The following is a 9,262-nucleotide window of genomic DNA, read 5'->3' as shown; positions in this document are numbered from 1 at the left end:
TTCCCACTAAGGGAAGCCATTCCTGAGTGACGAACTGTAGAAAGTGACTCAACGTAAATAAAGTTTTTCATTCTAAGGAGACCGCAATCACCTGTGAGAAGCCTCAGGAAAAGGGAAGACCCCGAGGCTGCGCGGCTGGGGCAGATCCACGTGGTAGGTGGACGGAGGAGGCGGGGCCCGAGGCGGGGCGGGGCCTGCGGGGCCTGCGGGGCGGGGCCTCTGGCGGGGCGGGGCGCGCCACTGCGCCGGGCGGCGATGGCGGCGGACGGGGACTGGCAGGATTTCTATGAGTTCCAGGAGCCGGCCCGGAGCCTCCAGGACGAGGAGAACTGTAACGCGAGCCCCGAGGCCGGCGCAGGGCCGGGCGGGGGAGGCGACGGCTTCCCGGCGCTGGCCTGCAGCTTGGAGGAGAAGCTGAGCCTGTGCTTCCGCCCCTCGGGTCCGGGCGCCGAGCCCCCGCGGGCGGCCGTGCGGCCCATCACCGAGTGCAGCCTCCTGCAGGGGGACGAGTGAGTGCGGGCCCGGCCGGGAGCGGGCGGGAGCCTCCCCTGCCCCTCGCGCGGCCCTCGTCCTGCCCTCTGGCCTTCCGTCTGCTGCCTCGGCGGGACTCCGGCCCCAGGCTCCTCCCCGCGCCCTCCTTCCGCCTCCTCCGACTGGCGAGTCCCCGCCCTCTCTGCGCCCCCGCGGCGCCCCCTGGGGTTTTCGGCCTCTGGGCGCTCAGCGCTTTAAATCCCCCAGCTCCCCTGCGCTCCACGCTCCCTCACCCTCCGCCACTGCCCTCCTCCTCCTGCTCCCTAGAAACCGACCCAGGTTGGGTTCAGAGGGGAACCTCCTTCCACGGGCCAGGTAGTTAGATACTGAACCTCCTCGGGCACGTGTGTAGCCACTCATTCATTCAACTAGCATTTATTTAAGCGCCAAGTGCCGGAGGCTGCTTCGCGCTGGGAATACCGAGGTGACTGAACACACCCCTCTCACGTAGGGCACAACTTAGGAGGGGGGCTGGATTTGTAAACAAATAATTTGTATGGGTGTAACAAATGCTCTCCTAGACATACGTGCGAAATATAGGAGATTTAAAAGGGTGTGTGGGAGAGCCAGCAAAGGCTTCACAGGGAAAGAAATGTGCAAACTGGATCCTGATGGATGAGTGGGAGTTCGCCTGGCAGATGAAGAAAGGTCTAGCATTGCAGCTCGCCGATGTAGCACGTGCAAAGGTACCAACGCTGAAGCAGCATTTATGCCACAGGAATTTATTGGCTCCATCTGAGAGCCCAGGTGGAGTGCATATCCCCACAGAGGCCAAAAACAAAACAAAACAAAACAAAAAAACCCACAAAAAACCGGGAGAAAGGCTGTGTTATTAATAGCAAGGATTTCCTAGTCTGGTGGGACAACGCATGTACGAACAGGTAGTTATTACAGAATCATCTAAGTGCAGTGATAGGACATTCATACGGAATTGTGCGAGCTGGGTAAGGGAGAGGCAGAGTTCCTGGGGGGGGCACTTTATTTGACTATCATGAACCCCAGTTATAATTTGGCTAAATAAGGGTTATAATTATGTACCAGGGTGTCACCCCCAAAGGATAGTAAAAGGAATGGTGAAAGTGAGGGAGCCGAGCATATTGTATAGGTCTGGGGAAAGGAGCCGTGGAGAAGCTGCGGGTACAAGGAGTGAAACACTGTGGCCCTGGGTAGGGGATGGGTTTTTAGAGCCCTGATGGAATGCAGAGGTTCGAGGTTAGGAAAGGATTCTTGCGAGATAGAGAAGGATCCATAGGCATAGAAAGGGCTTTCCAGCCTGATGGTCTCCTTTCCTCTGTGAACAAGGTAGGAGGAAGCTTGAGAAGAGGGATTTGAGAATGAGGGCCATGGCTTAGCAGTGGTTCAGGCCTAGCTATTTTGGGGACCATATTGTCTCATTGGCACCCGTCTGCAGTGTTCTGCCCAGTGTGGAGGAAGAGTTTATGATTGGATTTTGTATACCCATGTATGTAGCTGGTAGCAAAAGATGACATTTTTGAACATCTATTCCTAGAGAAGATAGTCATATATATATATATATATATATATATATATATATATATATTCAGAGATTTATATACTCTGAATCATTGGGACACAGGACAAATTCTGGATTAAAAAATGATCGTTACAGTGCATTTGGGTTTGGCAAGAGTAACTTCTCAGAATATATTAGTGGTTTGTACACAAATGTTAAGGTTCCCTATTTTTGCTTTGCCTGTACCATCTAGAAAGTAGTTTATTTTAGTCTTCGCTTAAATCCTAGGTTGATGTAAAACTTAAAAAAATATTTTGTTACTTTTGATAATGGTTTTTAGTAGATGATATGTTGGTAGTAATGCATGATTCTTGATTTGGGAATGCATAACAAATCTCTTTCTCTCTTTTCAGGGGCCAGGGCTGGTCACTGCTCACTGTCCCTTTTCTGTTGCATGCATCTCTCCATTGCTTGGTAGAGTCCATCCCTGCTCCTCTCAGTAGAGAGAGTTGAGAATTCTTTCACTCAGATATTGCATTGGCTTAGGGCACTTTATTTAACTTCTGTGAGCCCCACTTTTAGTTTTGGTTAAATATGGATTGCACTTATTTGCTATGGTTTTGCTTTAGAAGGGTATCACATGGGATTCAATGTCACAGGACTTTGGCCTCTTTGGAAATAAGCTTTCCTGCTGGTTGTTTATGACTGCTTGTAATACTTTATGATAAAGATAAAGGCAATTCATGTATTGACTGGAGAATTCTAGAAATCTTTCACTTAATTCAGCCCTGTGTCCTTCCAACTGTAATTGTTCTGACCTTGGTGGAGCTAGAGGACTGTTAATTGTCCTTCACTTTCTTGGAAGATCAAATTCACCCACAGTCTCTCCTACTGGGTGAAGTATGCCACTCGTCTTCTTCTTCCAGCCTCATTTAAGAAGAAGCAAACAAGCAGTCCCTAAAACCCTGTACTGTCTTCACCTACTAGAATATCCTACTCAAGTTCCTAACCAGGGTTAGGTATATAGTCAGTTATTCAGTATCTGAAAGTCTTTTACCCAGGAAGGTGTGGGTCAGAAACTCAGCAAGCTTAGCAGTCAGAGTTGTTGCCTCCAGTTGGAGTGTTTTGGCATTGGAGAAGGTTGTGATTCTAACAGGAGAATAGGAATGAACTATGCATATGGGCGATGTGCTGGGTAAACAAGCCAGTTTCCTAGAGCTTTTTGGGTTCACATTTTCATTGAGGCTAATGTGCATTCCAAAGCCAAACATCATTTTGGGATTTTATGTTTTTGGCAGTTATGGTCCCATTGCTTCTTCTCTTTAGCACCAAATCCCAAATTCATTAATTCAAGTATATTGCTTCTTTATTTTTAAGCTTGCAATCTTATTTTTATACCTCCAGTGGTCTTGTTTTTGTCTCTTAGTGGCTTACACATTTGGAAAAAAAAAAACCCACTCAGTTATTTAATGGCTTATTCATGATTAGATATCTGCCATATATTTTAGTTTTTTGTTTCTTATAACATCTGTGTATCTCTGCTCATTTAGTAGCTTATATATGTAGTGTTTAATTTACCCCAATTAAATTTCATCTCATTTATATCTCTGAGGTCATTTTTTAATACAATGTCATGTTTTATTATGCTGTTATTACTTGGGTACTAAATCTGAATTTTGGTCATGAAGTTGGAGTTTGCTGTCCTTATCCAGTGTGGCTTGGAACTTTCCTCAAAACAGCTCATTTGAAATAATGCTTAAGAGTAATAGAGCTGGAAGGAATGTCTGTTACTCAAGCCTCGCATTTTATAGAAGGGCAGCTCTTACCTAGAGTGGTTAAGGAACATGGCCAAAGACTCAGTGTTTGAAGAAGAAAGGAAACGAGAGTCTGTGTTTCCTGATTTTAGTCAAGCACCCTTTCATTTTACTCTGTTGCTTCCCCAAAATGCTGTTTGACAATAAGGAAGGGTGATTGCATTGGCTATAACCTTTGTGCATTTTATTGTGAACTCCCCTTTCTTTCCTCCTTCATTTTATCTTAGTGCTTAGCCTATTATATTACAAAATAGATATTAAAGCCCAGTCTCACATTGAGACTGAATTCTTTCTCCAGGAAGGATAACACATTTTGGGTTAGAGAAAGATTATTCACCCTATGAAATGATCAATAAATAAGTGTAAAACCCAGCATATGTACTACCCACGTGGCTCTGGAAACATTACAGAAGCTCCTTGTATTTTAGTTTCCTCCTCTGTGAAATGGGGATAATAATGGCTCTTCATAATTGTTTTTGAGGATTAAATGAGTTAATGTATGTAAATTGCTTAGGACAGTGCCTGGCACCTAGTATTGTGGAAATGTGAGCTGTTGACTTTGAGAGAGTTTTTTATACCACTGCATTTTCCTCAGCACTTCTTGTCAGCCCAATGATCTGATTGTTGTTCAGTCTTCTTCAGGGGGCTCTTCTTTGTTGGTATTTTTCTGGAAAACAGGAGGCCTTCCATTGTTTTGCTTTGACATTTTTTGTTCTTTGACAATAGTTTTGGTATTTGTTTAACAAAAGACATGTGGGATGTTAACTTTCATTGATTGTAGTTTTCTTCTTTTCAAGGATTTGGAATGCCCTGACAGATAATTATGGAAACGTAATGCCTGTGGACTGGAAATCATCCCATACCAGGACCTTGCATTTGCTTACACTGAACCTCTCAGAAAAAGGGGTAAGTTAGGAATTGAGCGAATAGTTTCCGAATAACTGATTCTGATAAAAAATAACCTTTCTATTTAACACAGATTCATTGGGTTGCCTTTTCTTTCCAAGTTTATAGCCATTGGTGTGGCCCTCTCTTGCCATCTTGGCCCTACTGCTGTCAACTTGCTAGAACTTTCCTCCAGTTCTCCCCAAGCACACACTTGCTTGTATACGTTTAACCAAATCTTCATCACCTGTATATGAACACCAAGGATCAGCTTTTTTTTTTTTTTTTTGAGCTTAACTAGCACAATTTTGGTGTGCTGAGAAAACTGGGTAATATATTGAGCGTCTGGAAAAACAGCATCGAGTTAACTTTCTGATGAATTTAAGGACGTGCTGGACATGACATGTTTTCTGAAGACTGTGTGTTCCTGTGAGTATTGGAGAACCTTTAAAAGACCTTAGAGTTCTTGGCTACCTGTTCGAGGCTGCTGGGGATTCCTTGGGATTGTAAAGTGAAGGTGCCTTGGGTTAGAAGTGTGAGCACAGGTGATGGGACAGCCGGGGTGGGGGTGGAGAGGAAATTGAAGAGGGAAGGTCATTGTTTTAAGTGGAAGAGCAGTGTTAGGTTTATCTAAAGGTGACAAGAAACAGCCAAGTTATGTAAGTTTCAGGGGCTGTTTAAGTTCTTTATCATATAACAATGTAAACTCATGCCAGACCTTTTGGCATGCTCCGTGTTTCATTAAGTGTATTTGTGTAATTGAGAGTGTAATGCATTGGGGCTGTCAGTATGTTAAATAGTATTGTTAATGTTTTATGAAAACGATTTTCTCAAATATATGGCTCAGGACAGCGTGCTGCCTATTATTTTCTAGTAAAATACAGAGTTCTGTCTGTGTTTCCCAGTATTCGAGTAGATAGAGAAATCTTACTGTATATAATTATTATTACAGTATTATTAACCCCACCAAGCTATTCTGCTGACTGACCTGGCATACGTTTCGTGAAAAGGAATAAAACAACATATGTTATGCTCTGTCTTCTGTTTATTTAGAACCTAGCTATCATTTTGGGCGTGGTTCAAGTTTCCCTTCCTCTCTGAAGCTTCCTATTACTGTTTTAGCCTTTGCTGATCTCATGGAATTATACAATTTTAGAGTTGGAAGCGACTTTAAAGGATACTTAATCCAGCCTCTCACTTGGGGGGGAATCCCCATCTGCAGCCTCTCTGACAGATGGCCATGTAGCCATGGCCTCAATCCCTGTGTGGCAGGAAAATGCAGCTCTCTTTGTGGGAGTCGGTTACACTGGTGGAGGTGTGAAAATCTTCAAGGACTTATCTGTCCCACAGAATTTAGTCCTGTTGTCTCCGGGGTACTGGTCCCCACAGCACTTTGTCCATGTCTCAAACCATTACTTTGTTCTCTTACTAATCCTATGTTTCAGGGTCTGTCATTAGATTGTAGTTTGCTGGTAGCAAATCTTTTTAGTCTTTTTGGTAACTGCCACTGTGCCTGGCACGTAGTGAGTACTAAGACAAATGTTTGTTGAGTGAATGAATGAATAATCTTGTCATTGAGACCCTAAGGTTAGAGAATATGATGGAAAGTTCTTTTTTAAAAAATAGTATTTTCTGTTTCATTTAACATAGTGCTAAATCCATGATAGCCAGTCAGTGAGTATGTTTTTTGTCTGACATATTAAAAAATAGCATAGAAGAGATCCTTTCATGGTTTCAAACTGAAGTGCATTAGCAACATGAATGGGACACTGTAATTTAGTTTCATTGAATAAAATGTATATCTTTTATTGTTCTTAGATTGCATCTTGGGAAGTCCCTCCCTTTTTCTGCCTTCTGATTGTTGTTTTCAATGCTAGAGTAATGGTATAGCCAAGGGTAGTGATTAGTAATGACTTGGAGTTTAGTACTAGTAACTGATCTTAATTATAAAAGCCTTATCTGGAAAACTCCGCAGATTAAAGTGGACAAGTGATCATCCATCTGTCATCTACCTATTGTGACACAACTACCCAGGTGATGAGTAAACTGAAATTAGAACTCTATTCCTCAGGAAAGAGTAACTGCACATTAAGTTCCTGAAGAACAAGGAACTGTGTAAGAAGTGACCTTCTCATTCTATTAGCATATTATTACATTTTTTTTTAACCTGAGTTATTTTATTTAGCGTTGCCTATTCTGTGCTCTATTCTTTCCATAACTGAATTGTGTTGAATTTGCCTTTGAAAGCGTCCTTTAGGTTATTCCATCTGTGAAATAGGATCTATAGGAACTTTTTTCTTTTTTTTTTTAAGATTTTATTTATTTTTTGACAGAGCACAAGCAGGGGGAGTGGCAGGGAGAGGGAGAAGCAGGCTCCCCACTGAGCAGGGAGCCTGATGCGGGGCTCGATCCCAGAACTCCGGGATCATGACCTGAGCTGAAGGCAGCTGCTTAACCGACTGAGCCACCCAGGCGCCCTTGGAAATTTTTTTCTTGATGAAGGGAGAAAACATTTCTTTTGCATTAGGATGAGAAAAACATTCAGGAAAGCCACCATTTGCCACATTTCAGCTTTTAACTTTTCTTTCATTGAGGTTCAAGATGGCACGCCCCTAAATTTGATGAGTCTTTCTACAGTAAGGCAACTAGTACATTCCGGATTCTTACGTAGGCACATTTTTCCCATTTGAAGCAGTTTTAGTTCCAGACAGGTCAGTAGAGCCACCGGCCCTTTATCTAACCTGGCACAGGAAGGAGGGATGGGAATGCTCGGCAAAGAGAAGACACACTGGTGCCGAAATGGGAGAGCGAAGGATGATACCCATGACAGCCAAGGTTAGTTTTCAAAGCCGAAAGGGATTCCAGCCCTTAACATATGCCATCTCTGTGGGGAATGGACTTGGCTCAGTCCCTGGAAAGATGATCTGGGGTCATTATTTTTGTTGTTATGGAAGTTTATTCTAATGGTTTACTGGTATCACTCATGTGTTTTGGCCATAGCTATAAAAACTCTTCTAAGTCCAGTGCCATTTTCGAATATGCTCATATAGTAGAAGGCTTGTAAATCATATTGTCTTAGGAACATCTCCTGTGCCGACTCCTTCCTCCTACCATGAGCGTTTTTTCAAGGACAGGGACTTTGTTTTATGCACCTTTTTATCTTTAAGAGCAGAGGCAGGAAGAAGATCATATCTTCCTTAGGAGTCATTTTAAAATGAAAACTTTGATTTGTCTGTAAGGGGGAAAATAAATCTATGGTCCTCAATTATAATGAAGATTGATTTTGGGAAGTGTTGAAATTTAAGGATCTGTGAAGATAATTGCTAGGTCTATCCCCATCATCCATACACCCTTATAACTAGATTTTGGCACTTTTCATCTCCACTTCTATAATCTTGAAGTCAAACATTCTCTCTCACCAAGAGCCTAAGCTCTTGATCTTTCACATTCCTTATTAAAAGGATAACTGCATTGGTTTAAAAAGTACTAGGACTAGTATAGGACTTAGCATGAAAAAGCAGCCTCTGCCCTCCTTACCCCATCCTTTCCACTGCTTTCCATTTACCAGAGGCAGCCACTTTCAACTCCTTGAACTGTTTCTTCTGACAGGTAACATGCTCTCATCATTTTACTTAATTTTTCTTTCAACTTTAGACTTTATCCATTTGCTTTCCACCCAGAGGGTGAGGTTTAGGTCTCTCTTAGTCCTCCTTCCAACCCTCAACAGCATAACCCTCACGAAAACTTTCCCTTCCCTTGTCTTCCCAAAATAATTATATAAAAATATTTGTTTAAATTAATCTTCATCATTTATATTGACTGTTTAAATGTTCACAGTTGACCCATTTCGTTACATCATGAGTAAATTTCCTCTTGTAATTTTTTTTGTTTTTTTTTTCTTAGGGTAATAATCATTGCCTTTTTGTGGTTCATTTAAGCTATCAATAACTCATAAATTCAGCCTCCACAGAGCCATAAAACTCATTTTAGTAAGTGACATGCACCAGAGAATCTGTTAGTGTCTCTGCCTCTGTTTCTCGGGTACTTTTCTCGAAAAGTTTAGTACTTTTCGTGCAGTAACAGTGGTCATCTGAACTGTTTACTCTCCAGGTGAGCTTCACAGCCATCATTGTGGGATCTTTACTTCACCATCGTTGTAAGAATTCCCCCACTTCTTTCCAGTATTAGATCCCAGGCCTGCTTCCTTTCTGGTTTTCCTCCTGGTTTTAATGGAACTTACTCTGCAGTAGCTTTCTGAGAAAGGGTTTATGAGGTTAAGTACTTTGAGATAGGATTCTAGGCTGAAATTTATTGAAACATGGAAAAACATTGATTTTTCTTCTCACCTCTTTTGTTGCTGTAGAGAGTTCAAAAGACATTTTGATTCTTGATCCTTTTAATGTGATGGTTTTTTTCTCCCTGGAAGCTTTTAGATTGTTTTTTTCACAGTGTTCTGAAAGTTCAGAATGATACACTGAAGGCCATGTCCAGGCCTTTCCTAGGCTGATGGCGCGGTGAAGACTAGACTGAGGAGGTGTGTCATCCCTGAGTTACAACA

General features: G+C 42.5%; 1 protein-coding gene across 4 annotated transcripts in view; it reads left to right on the top strand.

The window, feature by feature from the left end:
• The first annotated feature begins 222 nt into the window (after positions 1 to 222).
• Positions 223 to 9,262, top strand: part of FEZ2 (fasciculation and elongation protein zeta 2) — a 41,312-nt gene continuing 32,272 nt past the window's right edge. For 2 of the 4 annotated variants that reach the window (XM_035000905.1, XM_035000902.1), the window contains exons 1-2: positions 223 to 509; positions 4,617 to 4,725. In XM_035000905.1, coding sequence (XP_034856796.1) covers positions 256 to 509; positions 4,617 to 4,725 — 363 coding nt within the window. In that variant the 5' untranslated portion in view covers positions 223 to 255. The remainder of the gene's footprint in view (positions 510 to 4,616; positions 4,726 to 9,262) is intronic. The other 2 variants (XR_004678480.1, XM_035000904.1) reach the window with 1 other exon arrangement.

This window comes from Mirounga leonina, unplaced genomic scaffold, assembly GCF_011800145.1.
Source record: "Mirounga leonina isolate KUSES-001 unplaced genomic scaffold, KU_Mleo_1.0 Mir_125, whole genome shotgun sequence".
Taxonomy (NCBI): Eukaryota; Metazoa; Chordata; class Mammalia; order Carnivora; family Phocidae; genus Mirounga; species Mirounga leonina.
The sequence above is the reverse complement of the archived record's forward strand: the minus strand, read 5'-3'. Positions and strand labels throughout refer to the sequence as shown.